The sequence below is a fragment of the Theobroma cacao genome, chromosome 6, assembly GCF_053813885.1.
Source record: "Theobroma cacao isolate CCN51 chromosome 6, ASM5381388v1, whole genome shotgun sequence".
In the NCBI taxonomy this organism is placed as follows: Eukaryota; Viridiplantae; Streptophyta; class Magnoliopsida; order Malvales; family Malvaceae; genus Theobroma; species Theobroma cacao.
Genome location: NC_142644.1, coordinates 18422210 through 18444711, shown reverse-complemented (window position 1 = coordinate 18444711; position 22502 = coordinate 18422210). Strand labels below are relative to the sequence as shown.

The following is a 22502-nucleotide window of genomic DNA, read 5'->3' as shown; positions in this document are numbered from 1 at the left end:
AAGACTGTCTTTCCTTGATAAATTTTGCTAAGAAAGTGAATAGATGCCCATATACAGAAAAAATAAGCAATCAATAGAATGTAGCAGCATTGTTGTCTCTCAAAGAGGGACAAGAAAAAGTAAAAGAATCATTCTAAAAAAGAGCTGCCAGAGTAAAATTTATTCGCAGGACTACAATTAGTAATCACATGCATTATCTCATCAAATACCTACTTGCAATAGCTAAAAAGGCCAACAATTATCACCTTTCTCAGCATTGAAACTCAGCAGCGCCCTTTGCAATATAAAGGTCTATTCTTAACTGCTAATTTAAGCAGTGTCTTGGGATGTCACTGAGATAAGCAGTATAATCTCTGAGAAGACTATAATCTGCCAAGTACTTGTAAAGTCCACCCATCTGTGCATTCAGTTCACTGCTCATCTTCAATTTGATTCATACGGTCCTTAGAGTTACGGTGTGGTGAAAGAGGAGGGAAAGAAGACACAGCCTGCGAACTAAGTTTACGGCCACTTTGCAGACCTGCTGTAGAGCTTGAACCTAACCTATCTGATTGAATCTGCTGTGGAGGAAACACACGTTCCTGATTTGGTGAGCCAGATTGCAACTTGTTTGCCGGGTTGGAATTGTCATTGTGGATGTGGGGTGAACCATCTCCCATGATTTCACATGGTGCATTAACAGAAGCCAGGGCAGAAGAGTACCAATGCAGTTGACCAGGTGACAACTGGAGGCCACTTCCATCTTGTGGTTGAGCCTGTGAGATATATGGAAAGTCCCAAATCTTAGATAATATCAAAGAAGGCACTTGATGTGACAGAGGAGTGAGATGGCTCGTATTGCCAAGTTCTTCCCATGTTGGTGAGAACTGATTTGCTGTCCCACCCTTTTGATCAGACATAAGCTCTTCCATATTCAGCAGATTCTTCCATTCTTCCTCTCTCTGGAATATTGATTCTGCAATTACAGCATAGTGGAGTAAGTTAGTAAATATAAAAAGGGCATATAATACATGTATGCAAGCATGACACTAAGGGCGTAAGTTCCTCACATACTTGACAGAAATTGAACAACATCTGGTATAAGTCCGTCAGTTAGAACTTTTGCACATTCGTTTATAATGTACCAAAAGTCCAAACTGATACAACATTGCAATCAGGAAAAATACTTAAGATTCATAGTTCACTGTGTTGATAGGATTGGAGGAAACTCCCCAAAAGCCAATTTGAGAGAGCTCGATAGCAACAATTTTCTCCATCTCAATACACAATGATCCTGACACTGTTTAAGCTGCTATGTGCTCATCAACCAACAGGGTTCATGAAAATTACTTCGTAGCATGAAAGCAATCTTTGACGGAGAAAAATTAAGAAGGAGGTAGAGATTAGAAGTAACCTGACTTCTTGCCAAAAGAATTATCACAACCTTCACAGCGGCATCCCCCAGAGCATCCAACTTTAGCCTAAATTAAAGGAAAATATTTGTGCAGTCAGAATGATTACAAGTAAGCGACTTACTACCCTGAATCATCTTAACAAAGTCAAACTCCACTTTTTGTTAAGAAGAGAAAAGGAAAAAGATGACGACATTTAATACTTAGATCTTAAAGCTCCATCCTGCATCAGCTCAGATGTGAAATCAGGATAAAAGCAGCCAGAAAGAACAATATAGTTGTCAATTAAAAGAAAAGGGAAAAAAAATGAAAAACAGATGAATAACTAGCAGCATCACACATCAAGCTATAAAGTTAAAACATACCCGATAGCATTCACAATACTTTTTTAGGCACTTTGACCTTTTGCATTTGCATCCTCTTTTGTGCCTGGCTGAGGAAGGGGTCGTCCAGTTTCCATCATCCTGCAAAGTTTCTCATGTCAAATATATTGGACTACGTTAAAGATAAAGTAGGATTTTGGAAGCTACTACCGCAAGAATTGGAGAATCATTGGCTTGCTCAACAATCGTTGGAGCAAATGCAAGCGGGTTACGCAATTCAATTTGTTCACGACTATCTTCGACCCAATCCTCATAATCAGTCCTGTTATAACAGTTTTCACATGCACAAGAATCTACACAGTATAGTCCTGCTGCAAAGCACTCACAATAACTGCCAATGACAAAGGACACAGCTGAAACAGACTGCAAATATACCTGGCTCTTTTATCATGATGGAAAAAATGAAGATGTTATTAAGTCCTATATCAAATGTAATTTGTTCTTAAATTGGTTTCAATCAGAAAGAAAACATTTAATCAATAAACCACTTTTACAGTCAGGGCCTGTCCGGGTGTCTTGCAGGAAGTGAATAGATGTGCGCTGCAATTTACTATAGCATCGGAAGTAAGATCATAATGGGAGTTTACAGAAATTCCTCGGTTAGATGTTTGACTGGCAGTCAAGTAAGTGGAAGTAACTTACCATGCTCATGTTGACAAGGATATATGCAAAATATTTTGGAAAAGTTCAATTTCCTTAAAACAACCTTTTCCCTTTTTTCTTGGGCAAGTCAAATGCTATCAGATAAGCCTATACGTCTTTCAACAGGTTCAAGCTACCACTTTGAAGCTTAACAAGCTCTCTATTACTATGCCATGTGGACTTACAGTTTCAAACATCTGGACATCTGGCAGTTGCAGCGTTTAAAGTCCCCACTCTCATATGTGTATGTTTCCCTATTCCTGAATACAACAAAATCCAAACCTAAGAAAGCAATGTGAAATATTATTAATAAACAGAATAAGAAAAAAAATAAAGGAATGTGAACATGAAAATCAATTTCCAAAATTTTTAAATAAAAGATTATTGTAAACTTGCCTCTTCCCTTTTGAGCTCTCTGCGTATTGGGATAGTACCTCAACCCTCTGACCCCCACATGGAAGTGTCTGCTGGTCAAAACATGACACTTGCTGAGTATCCCACGGAGGTTCGATATTATCGGGTAGATGACCTTCATTGTCTACAACGACAGCTTCACTGCTCTGGTGATCACTATCAACATGGTCAACAACTTCCCTAACTCTAGAAGAAGTATGGCAGTTAAAAGCAGCATTGTCTTTGCAGTCCAATGTAGCCTCAAATCGAAGATGTCTACGTATACCTCGTTGATGCTGGGATGCTTCCTGTATTGCATGAATTTACAAGTAACAGGTAAAAACAAAAAAGAATGTAATTTTCTGTATCTACTCAAGACAAATGTATAGTAAAAAGCTTTTTTGTCCTGTTACACCAGAAAAGAGATGCGTCTAATGTCCCTAAAAATATTTCAGAAATACTTTAATTCATCTGTCCCGAGCCAGGTAGTAAATGATAAATCAGACACCAAAGTATTAGAATTTAGAGTAAACTATACCCTGAAAACTAATGAACTTCCTATAATTGTACATATATTGCAAGTCTCAAAGCTTTTGATGTCACATCTTCACTTATGCACAATGCAGCACTACGTCTGTCACCTGCATTCTCCATCCTAACATTCGCAGAGAACCTACTATAATGACAACCTCAATTAACTAGCATGACTCCCACTGTGATATTCATTGCATTTAATTTACTGAAAAAAGAGAAAATCAGTTACCTGATGTTCTAGAAGTTCATCAGGCTCAACATAATTGCAGATATTTTCAGATGAAAATTTCAAGATCTTATCAAAGCTTTCATCTATGCTTTGATCACCAGAACCCTCAAGCAAAATCAAAGATCCTGAAAGCAAGTGTTTTTTGGAAAGATGTGGCAATGTCTGTGCCCCGACCTCTACAACCCAATCATTAGTATAATCATCATTTTTAGTGGTCACTTGTGAGGCCGTAAAACAACTTGGTAGTAGCAGAGGTACAACATTAGCTGACTGCAAAAATGTTTCAGCATGTTGTGCACTGTCTACCTCCAGAGGATCAGCTAGGAAATCATCAACACACTCAGAAGGGTTACAAGACTGGAATTGCTTCTGAATGCAAGGTATGAGTGCAGAGCTTGATGGGGAATAAAGTTGTCCATGAGCATTTGAAGTTGAAGCAGCTATCTCCTCACTGTCAACATGCAAAAATAATCTTCAATTGATAGCAAGAGGTATTCAGAGAGGGCAGGGCCCAGGGGGAAGGGTACATATTATTCGATTTGTTATCATAATCAACATCTTCCTTCCAAAATGTTTTAAAAGTTAAGACAAGACCTTTCAAGGAAACCGGTTTCTGGCTGCAAATCTAAATGAGGTGAGCCAAACACTGATGGAGTGGTTGGGAGACTAGACTCAGAGAGCCTTTCTATATACCGCGCTGCGTTGGCTGACTCTATCGGAGAGAGATTATTGAGAAATTTGGAAAAGGGAGATTTCTACCATAGTAACACAGTGGGAGAAAGAAAACATTATTTTAGTCTGTATGTAAGGAGAATATAAATAAAAAAAAAAGGAAGATGAAGATACCCAAACCAATCATAGAAGAACAGTGATGAAATACAAGCAGAATACATGAGAATTGACTATAAAAGTTAAGAACAAGCTGTCAAGGAAAAGCCTTAATGGCAAATACAACTTAAAAAGTTTCTTATAGAATCTTTCATAACATAAAGATCAAGAAAACAAAGAAACCCCAAATCTTTACTTTGTAATTGAACCCATAAAAGTTAAACAAAATTAATCATAAAAATTGTTTTTTTTTTTCTATTTGAAACAAAATCCTCTGTTCCAGTCGCTCTGAGACTAATCAGTGATCACTTTGAGTCTAAACAATCCATCATCACTTTATCTAGAATAGACCAACAATGAAAAGAGAAGAACCAATGGAAAAGGAAATGAAGGAAAAGATGTCAATTTTGGTATGCTTTGATTTCCTCTGTTTCTTCACTGAAAGCCAACACAGAGTCAAAGGGCAGCAAAGTAAGAATAAATCAGTTAAAAAAGATTAATAATAAGAGATTATTTCATATAAAAATGAAAAGGGAAGAACCAATGGAAAAGGAAAAGAAGAATAAGGTGTCAATTTTGGTATGCTTTGATTTCCTCTGTTTCTTGCATCAAAGCCAACACAGAGTCAAAGGTCAGCAAAAGAAGAATAAATCACTCAAAAAAGATTAATAAGAAGAGATAATTTCATACAAAGATGAAAAGTTAATAAAAAAGAATAAAACCTAAAATGAAAAACGCAAAAGAATCAAAATTATCATTTCCTTTAAGAAAAAAAAGAAAAGCAATATTGGAAAAAGAATTGCATGAACAGAGCATTACTAGTGCGGAAGCAGGGAACGCCTCAACGGCATTTCCATCACTTTTGGGAGATTCCATTTATCAAGAATTGGAAACCCTCTGACTTTTCAATCAGACGATTTTCTGGAGAAAGTGATGGAAAAACAGCACTTGCTCCAGTTGGTTTATACAGATTACCTCTGCACTTTTTAAATTTGCCTCCGAGCGGGAACGTTATCTTTTTATTTCAATGGAAATGGGCTCTAGTGGGCTTTCAGTTTGATGGGCCGGGGCGGGTCAAAAAGCCCAATATAGTTTCTCATCCTCTTAAACCCTACTCAAAACCCTTTCTCAAACGCTCCAGAGCCTAAAGTTTTCCCCACGCTTTCCCTTACAAATTTTCCTCCACCCAAACACACCTCACCACCAAATGAATTACCGTTTCCAGAACCTCCTAGGCGCCCCTTACCGCGGCGGCAACGCCGTCATAACACAAAACACCAACCTAATCTCTCCCGTAGGCAACCGCGTCTCCGTCACCGACCTCGTCAAATCCCAAACCGTAACCCTTCCTGATCAGTCATCCAGCAACATCCGCCGAATTGCTGCCTCACCTGACGGCGTTTTCCTCCTCACCGTCGATGACAACAACCGTTGCCTCTTCATCAACATCCCGCGGCGCGTGGTGTTGCACCGCATAACTTTTAAGCATCCCGTAAGTGCCGTCAAGTTTAACCCCAATGGGAAATACGTAGCCGTGGCAGCAGGCAAATTGTTGCAAATTTGGAAATCTCCTGGGTTTAAAAGGGAAGTTTTTGGGTTTGAATTGGTTAGAACTTTTGCTGATTGCAATGACAAGATATTGGCAATTGATTGGGATAATGAATCAAAATATTTGATTGTTGGGACTAAAGATTTGACTGTGCGGTTGTTTTTTGTGGATAAAGTAAAGGGTAGTTATAAAAAACCGTTTTCGTTTCTGGGGCATAAAGATTCAGTTGTTGGCTGCTTCTTTGGTGTTGATAAGAAGAGTAATAGGGTTAATAAGGTGTACACAATTGCTCGTGATGGTTTTATTTTTAGTTGGAGTTATAGTGGCAATGATGCTAAAATTAATGACTTTAGAGATGAAGTTCTGGAGGATGACGAGCCACCTTCTCCAGGAACACCAGAGAAGGATGGGGAAGGGATTGTGAAGAAAAGGAAGGATTTTGATGGTAAAGAAAGTGGCTTTGGTGAAGATGAGGATTATTTGAGTGGAGGGCCATGGGAGTTGACAAAACATTGTTTCATGCAGGCTCCGGCAAAATTGACTGCTTGTGATTATCACAGGGGGCTTGATCTTGTTGTGGTGGGATTCTCTAATGGGGTTTTTGGATTATATCAGATGCCGGATTTTGTGTGCATCCATTTATTATCGATATCGAGGGAGAAGATTACAACAGCTGTTTTCAATGACCTTGGGAATTGGTTGACATTTGGTTGTGCAGAGTTGGGGCAGTTATTGGTGTGGGAGTGGCGGTCCGAGAGTTATATACTGAAGCAGCAGGGACATTACTTTGATGTGAATACTCTGGCTTATTCGCCAGATTCACAACTATTGGCTACTGGAGCTGATGATAACAAAGTGAAGGTAAATAAATATTTGAGAGATGTTTAAATGGCTAGATCTTGCCTGGTTGATGCATCTTTGGCCTTTTATTTTCGTAGTTATAGTTGCAGTTAGCAATTTTTAAGAATCTTGCGCTCATTCTTATGTTTACACCTTTGCCTTGCTGCTGCTTTTCCTTCTTCAGTATTTCACTTTAACATCTCTTAAAATTTTATTTTGCTCGTCACAGGTATGGACTGTTTCCTCAGGCTTTTGCTTTGTAACCTTCACCGAGCACACTAATGCAGTGACTGCACTCCATTTTATGGCTAATAACCATTGCCTCTTAAGTGCATCTCTGGATGGTACTGTTCGTGCATGGGATCTGTTGCGCTATCGAAATTTTAGAACATTTACTACCCCTTCTTCTAGGCAGTTTGTTTCTTTGGCAGCTGATCAAAGTGGTGAAGTGATTTGTGCAGGAACTCTAGATTCATTTGAGGTATGCTGGTTAATGCTGCTCCCTTTTGACATTCCCATGTCAGTATTGATCACTTCTCATTTTTTTTTTTTACAACAACACGTGTTACAGATTTTTGTTTGGTCAATGAAGACGGGTCGCTTATTGGATGTACTTAGTGGTCATGAAGGTCCTGTTCACGGATTGATGTTTTCTCCGACAAATGTGAGCTGACTTTTCTTCACTTTTTTCTGCTGATTCAGTATGTTTAGGTTTCCATTAATCTCCTTCAATCCTATCTTACATTCTGGAGTTGTTTCTTCACATGGCATTGTTTATCCGCTGTTTGTCATTTACCATTATTTGGCCTAAACTATGACATTCATCTCTGATGTTTGGATTGAATCTATCTCTTGTTGAATATATGAAGTGTATATAGCATTTTTCTTTTCTGATTTTAGCTTTTATCTTACCTATTAATTAATGAGGTGTTCCTTTTTATATTTAGGCAATATTAGCTTCATCATCATGGGACAAAACTGTTCGGTTGTGGGATGTATTTGAAGGAAAAGGCACTGTAGAAACGTTTCCACATGCACACGATGTTCTGACAGTTACATATCGTCCAGATGGAAAGCAATTGGCTTGCAGCACATTAGATGGACAGATTCATTTTTGGGACCCTATTGATGGCTTGTTAATGTACACGATTGAGGGTCGTAGGGATATAGCTGGAGGACGTCTCATGACCGATCGAAGATCAGCAGCTAACTCAAGTTCAGGAAAGTGCTTCACATCCTTGTGTTATTCTGCTGATGGGAGTTACATCTTAGCTGGAGGAAGTAGCAGATTCATCTGTATGTATGATGTTGCTGATCAGGTAAGTTTAAATGCATTTATGTGTAAAAAAATATATTTAATTTGACACATATGTTCACATATTTAACTTGCATATGTGTATTATTTTAGGGGCCATTCAAACTATTTATTCTTTTGGCAGTTTGAATCTTTATGGTGTCAGTTTCTGCATAATACTATAGAGCTCTAGTTATTTCTCTGCAAATGTGTGAATAATGAATGATGAAAATGGTTTGGAAAACCATGTAGATAGCAAGTAATTTTTTTGTGAACTTTAAATTTGTCCACTTTTCTTTTGACAGGTATAACCTGTCCATCCTTAGTTTCCTTATAAGTTATACCCTACACCCTGGAAAGAAGAAAGTAATCATGAGATACTGCTCTTATTTTGGAGGCTTATTGTTTTCAACCACTAATTGTCATATAAAAGAATCCTATTTCTATCTAATTCAGAAGGAAGGATTTGCATGACAGTTTCTTTTTTAATTGAAACATGAGTTGGTTATGGGGAGATTTTAATGTTTTTCCTGTACTCTTGTTGTCCTGAACCAAGAGAGACTAATGGATGCATGTTTGGCACTTGTTTGCATTACATACTTTCTCCACCATTGGTACAGTCCTTGCAATATATTTTCTTCTCTTATCCTTAGTTTCCATTTGATATATAATATTCAGGCCTCTGGGTGATAATTTCCACCAAATGCTATTTTGTCAATCTAGAATCCAGTATTTTTTTTATTTAATCCAAATGCTGGAGGTAAGTAAACCCAATATGTATATGGAACAGGTTCTACTTCGACGGTTTCAAATAACTCACAACCTCTCTTTGGATGGAGTTCTTGACTTTTTGAACTCAAAGAATATGACAGCAGCTGGCCCATTGGATTTGATTGATGATGATAACAGTGATACAGAAGAAGGTATTGACAAACAAACCCGAGGAAATATGGGATATAATCTTCCAGGATCCATGCCTAATCATGGAAGGCCTGTTGTCCGAACAAAGTGCCTAAAAATTGCACCCACAGGACGAAGTTTTTCAGCAGCAACAACCGAGGGTGTTCTTGTTTATTCAATTGATGAATCCTTTATCTTTGATCCCACAGATCTTGATATAGATGTTACGCCAGAGGTACTTTCCTTTTCTGCATCTTTTAGTTTTACAGAATTTACCAATAATGTTTCTTCTGATTTACTAATAAGTGATTTTGTCCTTTTTCCTTTCGATTTTTGGTTTTTGTCTGCATCGTCATGTAGGCCATTGATGCAGCACTTAATGAAGATCAGCCAAGCAGAGCTTTAATTCTTAGCTTGCGTTTGAACGAGGATACACTAATTAAAAAGTGTATTTTCTCTGTCAGTCTAGTTGATGTTCCAGCAGTTGCTTCATCAATCCCTTGCAGATATTTGCAAAGGTTAATAGAGGCATTAGTGGACCTTCTGGAAAGGTGCCCACACTTAGAGTTCGTGCTTTGCTGGTGTCAGGTAGCTTTCTTTCATTTTCCCATATAAAACTGATGGTGGTTTCTGTTTTTTTCTGACATGGTTTGGTGTTGCTTTGTTGCAGGAACTCTGTCAAGTTCATGGTAACTCCATTCAGCAGAATTCCAGAAATCTTCTACCTGCTTTAAAATCTTTACAGAAGGCAATCACCATAATTCACCAGGATTTGGCAGATACATGTGCTTCCAATGAATATATGCTTCGATACTTATGCTCTGTTAGCATCAAGAAATGAATCGAGCATACTTCAATTGGTTGAAACTTTGCTGAAAATCTTTGGAGGAAAGATAGTTGCAGCTTTCTCTGTTGTAACCTGGGCCCTGATAGCATTAATCAGCTAAATGAGAACACGCTATGTTTGGATCGTGTATTGTTACAGCAGTCATGAAGTTAGAAAGTACTCTTGGGCAAGTCATCTAGAAGCAATCCAGAGTGATAAGATGACATCCATGTAAACAAAGCAGTTTTAACACAAGGTGCATGTTGCAGCAGACAAATTAAGCGGATGCAGGCTTATCATATGACACTTGGTTTCACAGGGTGTCTATCAACAATTTTGTTATTGCTTCATTGGAAGTATCAGTCAGTTGTATCAATAGAATGAGATACTAATTCATTGTTTGTTTATATGTTTAAACAAACCAAGTTTATATAAAATTAATCCTGTGAATTTCATGTGCAAAATTAGGGGTTTTTTGTGGTTTGTAATTTTTTTGCAACAAATCAAGTCTGCTATCACTTGCATTGCATGTAATGTACAATTGTACATTGACAAGTTCTGCCGAGGGTCTGAATCTTGTTAAATTGAGACCAAAGATTATGAATTCTCTTGTACGGTTCTTGTAACTGGCTCAAAACAATTAATGTGCTTTGCTCATATCTTACAACTTCTTCCCTCAAGGCTGTGTAGATACAGTGGAATCTACTATGCTGCCCGGGTGTCATAGTTATTTGCTTGCGGTTAAAGTTTAGTTTCCAATCAACAAGCAAAGCAGCTAGGTAGAACACCTTGTTCACCTTCAATTTGATGTATGGAGTCAACTTAGAAACAATCTATTTTCAAGAAACAAAGTTTTTAATGTAGCAGTAGCATAGATAATGTTGACCAACAAGCTTATTATTAAAAATTGTCAAGGTCGTGATACATAAATAAAATATGAAACTATCCATCTTAACATCTTTTGGTATCAAGAAGAGCAAACAGAAAGGCTTTAATAACCTACTCCAATCTTCACTTTCAACAGTGATTTATTCGGACTTGGGGCTGGCTGCAATACCCTTGAGCTTGTCCTTCAGTTCTCCGCTCTGCACAAGGGCATACACACGCATTAGAGATGCAGTAAACCAAGGATGCTCAAAGGGAGGCAAAATGTCGAAAAAGAAACCTGGTGCATATTGAGAATTATATCTGAACCTCCAATAAACTCCCCGTTAATAAATATCTGCGGAAATGTGGGCCAGTGGCTGCAAGAAAAAAATTTGATAAAAAGTAAATAAGCAGCACACCATTTGAATACCACCAGTCTTCACAACTGATAATTAATCAATTGTGAGGTGTAAATTTTGAAATTGAAATTTTACATCTAAGAATGCTTGCAAAATGCTTGAAATTGAAATTGAAATGTGGAATTTGACAATTTACTCATAATCTCATCTTAATAAGAATGCTTGCGTGTAGAAATTATTCTACAAAACCACACAGTGCCATATCTATAAACTTTTTAGTTATAGAAACACTTATTTTATCTATCTGACAAGAAAGTCCAATGCGAGAGATGACAAAAAATTGATATTTCATCAGTTGGACCAGGATTTATTTTCTCATAAAATACTGTTGAAACAAATATTTTCCCCATCTGAGCATGTTAGAGGTGGATAGCATGCTAATGTTCAAACTAAGATGATGTATAAGAACAAAAGCATCTCAGTTATTTCTGAGAAAATTGAATACCAGATCAAATAGTTCTTTTTTCCAGTATTTATTTACTTCTATTTCAACAAAAAGCCAAAATAGACATGTTAAAGATAATAAGTACTAAACTTCCCAAGTCTACATAAAGAAAAGGATTAAGAACAAAGGGAAATTCTGGCAAAGCATCAAAGGTTTAACACTTGATTAGTCATTTCTAGGGTGAAGACCAGTGGAAATCTATAAGCCGAAAGAGATTCTCTACTTTGCATCAGTTACATTTAACATTGACAGAACAAAGATTGATTAGCCCACCAAGACCCAGAACAGAGGCTTCATTAACCGTCGAGTGTCAGCACCCAGTAAGTTATGTACCAAAAGTTTGAAGTGTTAAATTGATGGCCTTCACACAATTGAATTCAGCTACATATTTTTAATATGAAAAAAAAAAAGTTTAAAGAAAAGGAAGATCATGTCTAAACCATAAAAATGTGAGCACCTTAGACTAAGTGGGAGAGTTTCAATGTTCGCTTGTTTTATATTAATACTTTAATTATCCTTCGGAGAAAAACACAAGCAATTGCCAATTTACCTGAAGGCTTTAACAGCAGTTTTCAGCTCAGGATCTTCCAGAATATTTCTTGCACTTAAAGGAACATCTGCATCAGCCAGAAATTTGGTAAGAACACAAACCGGCTAAATTCATTTGCTATTAGAATTTAAAAAATTACACCAAGATAAAACAAACACAAATGGATCAGTTGGCAAACACTGAATCTTTTCTGTCATTCAGCTCAAAAGTTATCACCTTTTACAATTTTCTTCTAAAGGAGCAGACCTCAAAAAGGCATTTAAAGAGGATTGCGTACGCAGACAAACACATAAACAGATGCAGACTTATCCTTGAAATCAAAAACTAAACAGAGAATGCGTGACAATTCAAGTGATTAAATTAACACTTACTGTAATGTTTCAACACTCTTACTGCAAGTGAACTGAATCCACATTGAGGAAAATCAGGTACCCCTTTCATGTAAATCATCACAGGATTTTCCTTGACATCCTAGAGTAGCAGTTAATCACGGTCAATAACACTACAGCTCACATGATAAAGAAACAAAAAGTTCCAATATGCTTCATCTATATAACATAAAAAATATCTCAAAGAACACACCTACCTGCTCAACAACATCTTTCAAAGAAACAGGAGAACCCTGAACCTTATTGGTGGGTCTAAAATCTTCATGTGTATCAGGGTCACCGGGGACAGTTGTCGAGTATTTCAACCCATCACGGTAGAAGGATCCAAGTGCCTGGTAACATCATAAACTGAATTACAACCTTCTAAAATAACACGAGAAAATCCAGAATGAGCAATAATTAATTAACACTAAATTTCAGACAAAAAATTAAGCTAAGCTGCCACATTCAGCTCTTGCTATAAAATTGCAGCTTGTGATTTCTCGTCGATCAGACAGAATTCCAGCCAAAGCAAAAAAACTTGTTGAGTTTAGACAATTATCTGGAAAATGCTCAAAATTTTCTCTCTTTTCTTTTTGTTTGTTCATCTATTAGGATCCAACACTAATATACAAAGAATTCAGAAAGATTATATTGCGGTTATTCCCAAAATACTATTTTTTATTTCCAAAAAAAAAAAAGAAATCGTTTCAAGTATCTGCTTGGAAACCCAATAATTGGTTTCTACATCACGAAAGCAATGAAAAAACAAAATACTAATAATGAAATAAAACTAGTATCTGGGATACTAACTTTTGTACTCGAGCGAGCAGCGGAGAGGCCGGCGATGCCTTTGATAACCGCGTTTGAGAATAATCTAGCCATTACCTCTTACCTTCTGATTATTCTAATTATCTACACCATTTCAATAAATAATATTAGTCAATTGCAACTGAAAACCAAAGACAGAAGAAACCAAAAAAAAAAAAAATCAACGGAAATCAAATTTGTTTACGTGAGCAAAACAAAAACACTCAAGCGGGAAAAGCTTAGGGCTTTGGAATGAGAGAGAAGAAGGCGGAAGCAAAGGGAAGTTTATCGGAGAATAATAGTTTCAGCAAAAATAGCGAATTGCACTCAGGTCCCTCAAGTCAAGTGTGCGTTAGTTTCTGGAATTTTTATTTTTAATTTAATAACAATAATTGTTATGTAATATGAAGAAAGCTAGGACTTACCTCAAGAAAAGATAAATCAAAATATATGTACCTTGAAAGCAATTCAAGTGCAAAGGGATTCAAGTTCTTCTTTTTCTTTACAAGATAGTTTGTTTTCTAAAGCACTATTACTAATTAACCCTGATGATCAATTAAGAAAAAATCTTCCTTATATGATACTAATGATTCAATTAACTTGAATCATTAAACTTAATCCATAGTCCAACAATATATATATATATATATAACTAAAAAAAATACATGCAATTCTCTCTACAGCTATGAGTCTAAGTCCACGTCATGTCATAATTTATATTTTTATTTAAAATATTATTTAATTTAATATTATCATTTAATTTTTTAAATTAATTAAAAAAACTTATTTATCCATCAATTACAATAATGTCCATCGACACATTACAAACTTCTGGAGAGAAAAGAATTATCAATGAGTTACTTTCATTACGATATTTATTAATCAATCCTTTTACCATACCATATTTATTATGAGCATTATAAATAAATAATTTTTATTATCACATCTAACCCATATAATATCAATTCATGATTTTATTCTTGTCGAACTTTGAAAAATGTTTTTTTTTAGAAACACTCATATATGGTACTAATTAATTTTGATGGTCCATTAAGAAAAAATCTTGCTTATATGGTACTAATGATTCAATTAACTTGGATCACTAAACTTAATCTGTAGTCCAACAATATATATATATATATAACTAACTAAGAAAAATGCATGCGATTCTCTCTACAACTATGGGTCCAAGTCCATGTCATCTCATAACTTATATTTTTATTCAAAATTTCATTTAATCTAATATTATCATTTAATTTTTTTAAATTAATTAAAAAAATTTTTATTTACCCATTAATTACAATAATATCAACAACACATTACAACTAATTTCTATAGAGAAAGGAATTATCAATAAGTTTTTTTATTGCAATATTTATTAATCAGTCCTTTCACCATATCATATTTATTATGGGCCTTATAAATAAATAATTTTTATTATCATGTCCAACTCATGTAATATCAATTCATGATTTTCATTTTTGTTGGACTTTAAAAAATATTTTTCTTCAAAAACACTAATATATATAATAATGTAAATAATATAGTTCTTAAACTTTTTTTAGAAATCACATCAGTCAGATTTTTTTAGTATAATAATCTTATGAAAATTACTTTAAGTATCTTTCTTATTAGAGAATGGTGAATCTTTTATTGAGCATTCAGTATAATTTATTTAACATGTATATAACCCAACGTACCAGAGTATAGTTTTTAAATTCAACATCACCTATTTGTAACATTAAAATCATATATATACCAAACAAATTATATTGACCTCTTAAATCTAATGACAATTAATAAATTGTAATAGAGCTCTTTTTAATTATCGACAATGACGTACTTATATAATGCTCTTTAATTAAATCATGTTTAATGTATGTATCTCATACACTACATCTACTTGTTTGCTTTAAGGTCACTACCTCAATTATTTATTAGTATAGTTCATCAATTATTAATATAGTTTTTATAAATTGTTATCAAATTATTTATAATCATATCATCTATGTTATAAATAAATAAAATACCCATTCAAACATAATATAAATGAAATCAATAATTGACGTAGTAATTTATTCATCTAATAAATAAATAATAAAATTAAATATTAAGGGCATATGTCTAACAGCTTGCCATGTCAATTAAATGCTAAATTTTATGATAGTCACCAAAATTTTACCTTGACTCTATTTTGCTCACTCAATTTTAATTTGTCACGATTGGATCAATAATTTTTTTTATACCGTACAAATATGATCATCATAAATAGTATATAATCACTTAAACAATGACGTCATTTAAAAAATCATGTCAGCTTTTATGACTCAATTTTTTTCTTTCCATTTAAATTTTTTGGTTTTGGTTGTATGAAAAATCTACAAAATAATGAAAATATTAAAAAAAGGGACAAAAGATGATGAAAAGAGAAAAGAGAAAAATATTTCAATAAATTTTAAAATGATAAAATGACTTAAATGCAGGTTATTGTGTTGTTACGTAATCTTAAATGTGATCGTACTAAATACAATTTAAAATGTTTAAGAATGAAATTAGACAAATTGAAGTTTATTAAGGAAGAAAAGAAAATGATATAAATTTAACCCGACAAGATGTGTTCAAAATTAGACAATATTAAATTTGAATATAACTTTGTCCAAAACTGCTCCAACTTGATAATCAGCTGTCCGGTTTGGAGTCTCTTCATGACAAGTAGGCCACCATACCGCATTAATTGAGTCGCTCTTAAACTATAATTTAGTAGAATTAAATTACACACAAGAAATAAAGATAAGGAAAGCTGAATGAATAGCTAATAATTTTGCCAAATTCGAATCACCAATTCCAACTACTCTCGAAAATTTAGCTTTAATGGCACCAAGATTATCTTCCATTCCAGCTTGCCTTGAACCAATAGAATAAGCCCCCCGTCCACATTTAATTTCAACCATCCCATCCCATCCCAAAAGAGGAGCAACCCCTATAGTATTTAATCGACTTTGTACATATTGTGAATTCCTGCATAACATTTCTCCATTATTTTAACGCTAATTTATTTTCTCAAAACTCCAAATATCATCACGTGCTGCTGTAACAAACAGCAAGTGTTTAATTCCAAGTTTTGAAACTTCAATGGAAAGAAAAAGCGACACCAAGTTAAATTTCGGTGATAAAGAGTGCATTAAAATTTTAAGCTCCACACTTTCGAATATACAAAGGTAACACATGTGGTGGTGGGCTGGGATGAGCGAATCGAAAAAGTGCTGAAGTATAGTAAAATCTTGATTAAATAATATATTTGATCTATAGTAATTTGAGATCAATGTAGTAAATTAATAATTTATTAAATTTATAAGATAATATATTTAAAAAAATACATAGATCTCACTTAATATATAAATTAATGATCTCTTTATAATTGAAATTATATATATGACTCAATTAAGATATTTTTATAACATATGATTCCAATGTTTCTTGTTTTTTTTTTTAAATTGATGTCTCATTAGACTTAATTTCTAACTTTTCTTAGTGCATTAAGAAACTCTAGTATAGTGTTCTCGTATTGCAAGAAAAAATTATGCAATGTGATTGTTATTTTGAGTGCATCTTGATCATATTTGATATTGTTGCTTAGCTTAATTGCAAGTTAAACTTTTCTAACAATCATTGTCACAATTGCTTTTGGGTACAATTTAGATTTTCTATATTATAATCACATAATGTTTTATGTATTTCATTTGTCATTGTTGATTTTTTTACATCTCAAGAAATCATTGTGTTTAGTTTTATTATTTATGATACTGTATGTTACTTTTATAAATGTTTTTGCTTGACTTAATGTTTATGAAATGTATTAATTAAGTATATATCGAATGAAATTTTAGTTTGTTACGAAAATGGATAAATTCATAACTTCTGTTTAATAAGACTAGTTATATTCATGAACTTGTCTTGGTTAAACAAATACATAGAATAACGATAATTTTTAATTCGGTATTTAGATAATATTTGTATAATTACAATACACAATACATATATTAAATTCAATATTAAAAAAAAATAGCTTCATAAATTAATTTTTTATTAATTAATGTAAAATTAATAAATTACTAATTTATCAATTAAATAATATCTCAATTGATTAATAAATTTTCATGATCCCAAGGATAGTAATTTATAGAAATTTTACTGTAATTGGAATTTTTTTTTTCAATTAGAATGGTTTTTGAAGTGTTCGATTTTGATTAGTTCGATTAAAGTTTTGATGGCTCAATCAAATTTGAATTAATAGAAATTTAAATTATTATATATGTTAATTTATCTTTTAATTTTTAAATTATTCAATGTGATAAATTAAATTTAAAATGTTGTTGGATTTACTTGAGTATTTTGAAATTTATATATAAATATATTACTTAGAATTTGATAAAATATTGTAAAAAATTTGTTTCAGTTTCAAAATAGATCAATTTTTGATCGATTGGATTTAGTATAATAATTCGATTTAGTTCAATTTTTACATAAGGTAAATTCAATTTTTTTGATATTCAAAATTTTAGTACCATTTGTACATGATACTGCAATCGATTTGAAGATTAAATTGATGCTTTCTAAGGTTGAATTCAATTATATAAATTATGTGACTTATTGTTTGAAGGTAGCTTTGTCTTATTGAATTGAATTTGCTCTCGCCCTTCATATTCCACATACCAGATATTAGATGAAAACAAATAAAAATAGAATAAGAAAATTGGGTTTTTTTTTTTTGTTTCCTAGAAAAGAAAAGAAAAGAAAAGTAATTTGCAAATCCATCCATTCATTGCTGTCCCTTTGTTAATCAAAGTAAATACATTACCTTATCTACTAACATCCCATGCATCCGTGCAAAGCAAGCCCCCCACCATTTTCAATCGAAGAGTATGATTTAACTGAAAGTATTTTCAATTAAAAGTAAAAAGATGTAATTCTTGCAAAACCAGGTAACATTTCCACTGAGAAAATTCATGTTCTTTACATTAACCTTTGATTCTGTGAGGAAGAAAAACCGACAATAATGTCTGCATTTTCACTTCCAAATCTAACATGACTTCATACACCTTAATTCTGACCCTTGCCTCCGGCTTTCGCTTCCACCTGCAATGCAGCAAAAAGAGTAAAAAACAAAATTAATCCATCATCTAAACAAGGACATAAAAGAAACTAGAGAAAGGAATACTTACTATTACAACCAAGCACACAACAATTTTATCTGCCTTCGGAACCACATCAACAAGGTGCTCCTATTACGGCCTATTATTGAATGTATGTGAACCGTTTGCTCGCCATAGCAATCCTTGGCCACGACGTGCTCTGTCTGCTTGTGAACTCTGGCGCCTTCCTCGGAAACTGCTCTCCGATGGTGAACTATGATGCCTCGGCTGGAGCATGCCCTGTGAGCTGCGGTGTCTACCTTGAAATCTCTCTCCTAGTGAAGAACTGTTGCGGTGGCCAAGGAGATCTCTATCTGGTACGGAACTATTGTGCTCCCCATTAGCACGATTAGTTCCTCCTAGGTAACTAAACATAGTAACTCCCGGTCTCCCAAATTGTCCTCGTTCTGTACTTCTCGGATCACTGATTAACTCAAGTGCAAGTGTCAAGTATGCAAGATTTAGAGTCAACCAAGAACGAAAGTCATCGAGATCTGGAATGCTTTCTCCATCGCTTTCTTCCCTAACAACTGGTTGGATTGAGCTAAGCATGTCCTCATAATCCCTTTCACGCTCCAACCTTGTCCAATCATGCTGTCGCTCCGGGTCCACTTCTGTTGGTCGGACCAAAGGATGTTCAGACCTAGCATGCTTCCTGAGTTCACCATAAGTCCCACTAAAATCACATGTCTCAGAAGAACAATTCCTGGCTTTAGAATTCATAAACCGTCGGGCAGGTTCTACTACACTCCAGCCATAAATCGCCCCTCGACAGAGAGGGCAAACAAGCTTTGGCTGCAAACCACCATCAGCCCCTGCGTGATCATGAAAAGGTGATGGATCCCTCCAACTACGAGAAGTATAGGTCATGTTTCCCAAATGAATTTCCTGCAACAATGCGGTTGAAGGAGATGACACAGATGACTTACAGAACTGGTCAAGACAATTTGAATGGCGGTAACTTGTATTGCACATGAAAGGCCGACAGCCCTTCTCAAAGGAAGAACACCGCAAAAGTACCGCATTGTGCGGGTGTTCCATGCAGATGGGGCACCTTGTATCCTCCCACTCTTTAACATCCTTGGCTGATCCAAATCCCAATCCCAATGGATTCTCAGGTAGGCATTGCTTGGCATCCCTGGAACTACAAGGGTAAGGAGATACCCTAGAGCGATCAAAAGATAAGGAACGAACTCTTCTATCCTTTGGCATTTTGTGGAACTTAAAATTATCAGTAACAATTATCTTAAAAATCTGCCTTTTTTCAACACCTCAAAACAGCACTCTTTGAATCCCTAGATAATAATCATATTCAATTTATGAGATCAAAAGTCATATATATATAAACACATTACAGCACGAAAATAATGCAACAATTGCAATTCTTCAGTCTAAAATTTTTTTCTCCTACTTTTTTTATTCCATTAAGCATGAAAAATTAGTCAAAAACAAAAATTCAAGAACATTAAAACACACCCAGATCATATTATGATCATATATGCCAAACAAATCAACTTTTTACCCTAACAAAAAGCAGCTAAATCACAGATTAGAGATTAACCAAAAACAAGTAAATTATTCCCCTTCTTCTCAAATATGGGTCAAAGGTCAACCAAAAAAATACGACAAGAGAGGCGAATCAATCGGTACCAGATAAAACTTCAATCAAATCTAAGAACGCCATACGATTATAGGTTAAAATTAAGATGGAAATTTGATAATGGATTTTTCTTGAGGTTCGAACTTACCAGAAATTTCTGGAAACAGGAGATGAATATCTACCAAGGGAACGTTTCGATGTAAAAATAATAAATTGGAGAAAAATTGTATGAGAGAGGGTTTATTTATAGAAGACGTACGACACCGTCTTATGGACAGAGAGACATGTTAAAAGTACTTAAAAGTTCCTGCCTAACGCTCATCTTTCGTGGACTTTTAGGTATCCTGTTTTATTTCCTATTTTATTTAAGAGTTTTTTTTTTCTTTTCTTGTTGGGAATTGATAGGAGTTTTTTAAGAAAACAATTAAATAAAAGCACGGCACAAGGGAAGTGACCCTCTAAATTAAGGAAAAAATAAAGTTTGACTTAAATGAATTTTCAAGGAAACTTGCGGGCCAAAAAAACATATCTTCAAGGTCAAGGTCAAGGTCAAGGTCTATCAAGAAGAATCTAGGAAATTTTATTAACTAAATTGTCTTTTACTTAATTCATAGTATTAATTGGTATGGTATCCGTTATTTTTTTGATATTTGAATCTAAATTTTATTATTTAATAAGATATCTGAACTCTATAAATATCCAATTAAAATTTTGAATTATTATCAAAACTCGTACACATCCTATTTAATACTCATACTATTAAATATTCGATTAAACTAAATTTAAAATTAATTTTTTATGTATATTATTAATAAAAATTTAAATTAATAAATTAAAATTAGTTCATAAAAAATAAATTAAATTTGGTATAATATCTAAAAAAGTTCCTAAATTATTCAAAAAAATTCAAACAAACTTTTATACTTTTATTACGTTCAATCAAGCCTTTGTTCTTTTATTTTGAACTAAATATCAAGCCTTTGTACTTTTATTTTAAGCTAAATAAATATTTATACTTTTTATTTTGAGTCAAATAAAAATTTAGATGCCTCCACTATCATGTGGCAGATGATGTGACATTAAAAACTGCTGATTAAGATTCATGTGCTTACCTTTTTGCTTAAACACATATTCAAAAATAATTGATTTAGGATTTAAAATAAAAAAACATAATTACCTTTTCTCAAATTTGTTGAACAAACATTATGTTCCTAAACAAAACTAAATTATCTGATTTGGGGTTTAAGAGAAAATAAACAAATTGAACTCAAAATAATTTAAGATTTTTTCAACCTTCGACTTCTTGAATTTTGAGTTAAAGTTTGGACTGAATATTTCGAGTTGATTGACAAAAATGCAGCAATTTGGAACACAAAGAGAAAGAGATTATGGCTTTGGATGCAATTGAAGCTTTGTCCCCTCCCTTTCAATCTCTTTCCAATTTTTAGGTAATTTTCCATTTCTTTTTTTTAATTTCATTTTTATTTACTTAATTTTTATCCTAGTTTTTTTTATTTTTTAAATAAATTCATGAATCTCCAGTTTTTCTAATCAACTTCGCCACTGCTATTTGCAATAGCAAGAGTTCTGCTATTCTTTTCCTTCTATTAGTGCATTTTTCAGAGGGTGCTTGTAAGACCTCGACCTCTATAGACACGTAATTAGAAGTAGACGCGATAAAACGAATTAGAAGTAATTTCGTCATTTTTCTTAGTGAGCTCTTATGTCAAGCTCGACCTTATAAAATACTTGCCATGTCCTTCATGTGATTGACAATATGCTTGCATACTTGGAAAGCCCGGAAAAATCGTCAAAAGTCGATATTGTACCAAATAGTACTATTAAGTTGAATTAAGCCTCAAACTAGTCTAAATAGAGATCTTAAGATAAATTGAGAATTTTAAAACCCCAGAACGACTTAAAATGATGATTTGGAGCTCGAGGGTTGAATTGGAGTCAATTTGAAATTTTCATGTTTTAGGGGTAAAATGGTAATTTTGTCACTCGAGGACAAAATGAGAATTTTTAGAAAAGATTTTGATCACATTTGACTCATTGGAGTATAATTTGAGTTTGAGAGGTGAAAAATTTAAATTCTGACATTTTTGGAGTCCAAGGGGTAAAACAGTAATTTTACAAGTTTACGGGAGTAAAGTTGAAATTTTGGAATTTTACACCACCTAACACTTGTCATGCCCATGGATTTCAGCCATTAACATTTTACATTGTGGATAATTGAAACATTTTATGTGGTGGAGAGAGATTGCTTAATGGATAAGTATTACACATGGACCAATGGAAACATGCCATGTGTCAAGCTTGGATAATTCTAGAATTTCCTTGTAAAATCTATTTAAAACTCTTTTAGTCTCACCCATATGGTCGGCCAAAGCATGAAGTGAAGAGGAAAGAAAAGAACACAAACCCTAAGTGGGAAAATTG

General features: G+C 33.9%; 5 protein-coding genes across 6 annotated transcripts; 1 reads left to right on the top strand and 4 right to left on the bottom strand.

Moving 5' to 3' along the window:
* Positions 1 to 89: 89 nt before the first annotated feature.
* On the bottom strand, positions 90 to 2682 carry LOC18595773 (protein tesmin/TSO1-like CXC 2). The gene is made up of 5 exons (XM_007023872.3): positions 2602 to 2682; positions 1925 to 2105; positions 1757 to 1855; positions 1394 to 1460; positions 90 to 955 (listed from the first exon to the last, which is right to left on the bottom strand). Exons 1-5 carry the CDS (start codon positions 2619 to 2621, stop codon positions 411 to 413), a joined length of 912 nt encoding a protein of 303 aa, XP_007023934.3. The 5' UTR covers positions 2622 to 2682; the 3' UTR covers positions 90 to 410.
* LOC148762119 (uncharacterized) lies at positions 2671 to 5305 on the bottom strand. Its single transcript, XM_088807643.1, has 5 exons — positions 5220 to 5305; positions 4167 to 4327; positions 3573 to 4023; positions 2813 to 3117; positions 2671 to 2698 (listed from the first exon to the last, which is right to left on the bottom strand). The coding sequence occupies exons 1-5, from the start codon at positions 5274 to 5276 to the stop codon at positions 2671 to 2673; spliced, it is 1002 nt and encodes a 333-aa protein (XP_088663769.1). The 5' UTR covers positions 5277 to 5305.
* A 235-nt stretch (positions 5306 to 5540) lies between these two features.
* On the top strand, positions 5541 to 10273 carry PWP2 (periodic tryptophan protein 2). The gene is made up of 7 exons (XM_007023866.3): positions 5541 to 6810; positions 7019 to 7270; positions 7361 to 7453; positions 7737 to 8108; positions 8874 to 9218; positions 9344 to 9571; positions 9654 to 10273. Exons 1-7 carry the CDS (start codon positions 5608 to 5610, stop codon positions 9822 to 9824), a joined length of 2664 nt encoding a protein of 887 aa, XP_007023928.3. The 5' UTR covers positions 5541 to 5607; the 3' UTR covers positions 9825 to 10273.
* A 408-nt stretch (positions 10274 to 10681) lies between these two features.
* GRX4 (glutaredoxin 4) lies at positions 10682 to 13632 on the bottom strand. Its single transcript, XM_007023864.3, has 7 exons — positions 13474 to 13632; positions 13272 to 13373; positions 12677 to 12811; positions 12462 to 12561; positions 12091 to 12157; positions 10975 to 11053; positions 10682 to 10894 (listed from the first exon to the last, which is right to left on the bottom strand). The coding sequence occupies exons 2-7, from the start codon at positions 13341 to 13343 to the stop codon at positions 10838 to 10840; spliced, it is 510 nt and encodes a 169-aa protein (XP_007023926.3). The 5' UTR covers positions 13344 to 13373; positions 13474 to 13632; the 3' UTR covers positions 10682 to 10837.
* A 4562-nt stretch (positions 13633 to 18194) lies between these two features.
* On the bottom strand, positions 18195 to 20359 carry LOC18595770 (uncharacterized). Of its 2 annotated transcripts, XM_088807791.1 has the most exons (4): positions 20209 to 20359; positions 19390 to 19755; positions 18491 to 19275; positions 18195 to 18404 (listed from the first exon to the last, which is right to left on the bottom strand). In XM_088807791.1, the coding sequence occupies exons 2-3, from the start codon at positions 19670 to 19672 to the stop codon at positions 18554 to 18556; spliced, it is 1005 nt and encodes a 334-aa protein (XP_088663917.1). In that variant the 5' UTR covers positions 19673 to 19755; positions 20209 to 20359; the 3' UTR covers positions 18195 to 18404; positions 18491 to 18553. The 2 variants fall into 2 exon arrangements, with proteins under 2 accessions (XP_088663917.1, XP_088663916.1); XM_088807790.1 differs by having other exon boundaries at positions 18491 to 19755.
* Positions 20360 to 22502: the final 2143 nt, after the last annotated feature.

Excerpts from the sequence above, each read along its gene's own strand:
- LOC18595773 (XM_007023872.3), bottom strand. The coding sequence starts at position 2,621 with ATGTCCAGATGTTTGAAACT. Across the intron at positions 1,856-1,924 it reads ATGATTCTCCAATTCTTGCG|GATGATGGAAACTGGACGAC; the intron begins GTAGTAGCTTCC and ends GAAACTTTGCAG. Across the intron at positions 956-1,393 it reads TTCTTTTGGCAAGAAGTCAG|AATCAATATTCCAGAGAGAG; the intron begins GTTACTTCTAAT and ends CTGTAATTGCAG.
- LOC148762119 (XM_088807643.1), bottom strand. The coding sequence starts at position 5,276 with ATGGAATCTCCCAAAAGTGATGGAAATGCCGTTGAGGCGTTCCCTGCT. Across the intron at positions 4,328-5,219 it reads CGTTCCCTGCTTCCGCACTA|AAATCTCCCTTTTCCAAATT; the intron begins GTAATGCTCTGT and ends TTACTATGGTAG. Across the intron at positions 3,118-3,572 it reads ATGAACTTCTAGAACATCAG|GAAGCATCCCAGCATCAACG; the intron begins GTAACTGATTTT and ends CATGCAATACAG.
- PWP2 (XM_007023866.3), top strand. The coding sequence starts at position 5,608 with ATGAATTACCGTTTCCAGAACCTCCTAGGCGCCCCTTACCGCGGCGGC. Across the intron at positions 8,109-8,873 it reads TGTATGATGTTGCTGATCAG|GTTCTACTTCGACGGTTTCA; the intron begins GTAAGTTTAAAT and ends TATATGGAACAG. Across the intron at positions 9,572-9,653 it reads TCGTGCTTTGCTGGTGTCAG|GAACTCTGTCAAGTTCATGG; the intron begins GTAGCTTTCTTT and ends GCTTTGTTGCAG.
- GRX4 (XM_007023864.3), bottom strand. The coding sequence starts at position 13,343 with ATGGCTAGATTATTCTCAAACGCGGTTATCAAAGGCATCGCCGGCCTC. Across the intron at positions 12,812-13,271 it reads CTGCTCGCTCGAGTACAAAA|GCACTTGGATCCTTCTACCG; the intron begins GTTAGTATCCCA and ends TGATGTTACCAG. Across the intron at positions 11,054-12,090 it reads ACTGCTGTTAAAGCCTTCAG|CCACTGGCCCACATTTCCGC; the intron begins GTAAATTGGCAA and ends TTTTTCTTGCAG.
- LOC18595770 (XM_088807790.1), bottom strand. The coding sequence starts at position 19,672 with ATGCCAAAGGATAGAAGAGTTCGTTCCTTATCTTTTGATCGCTCTAGG.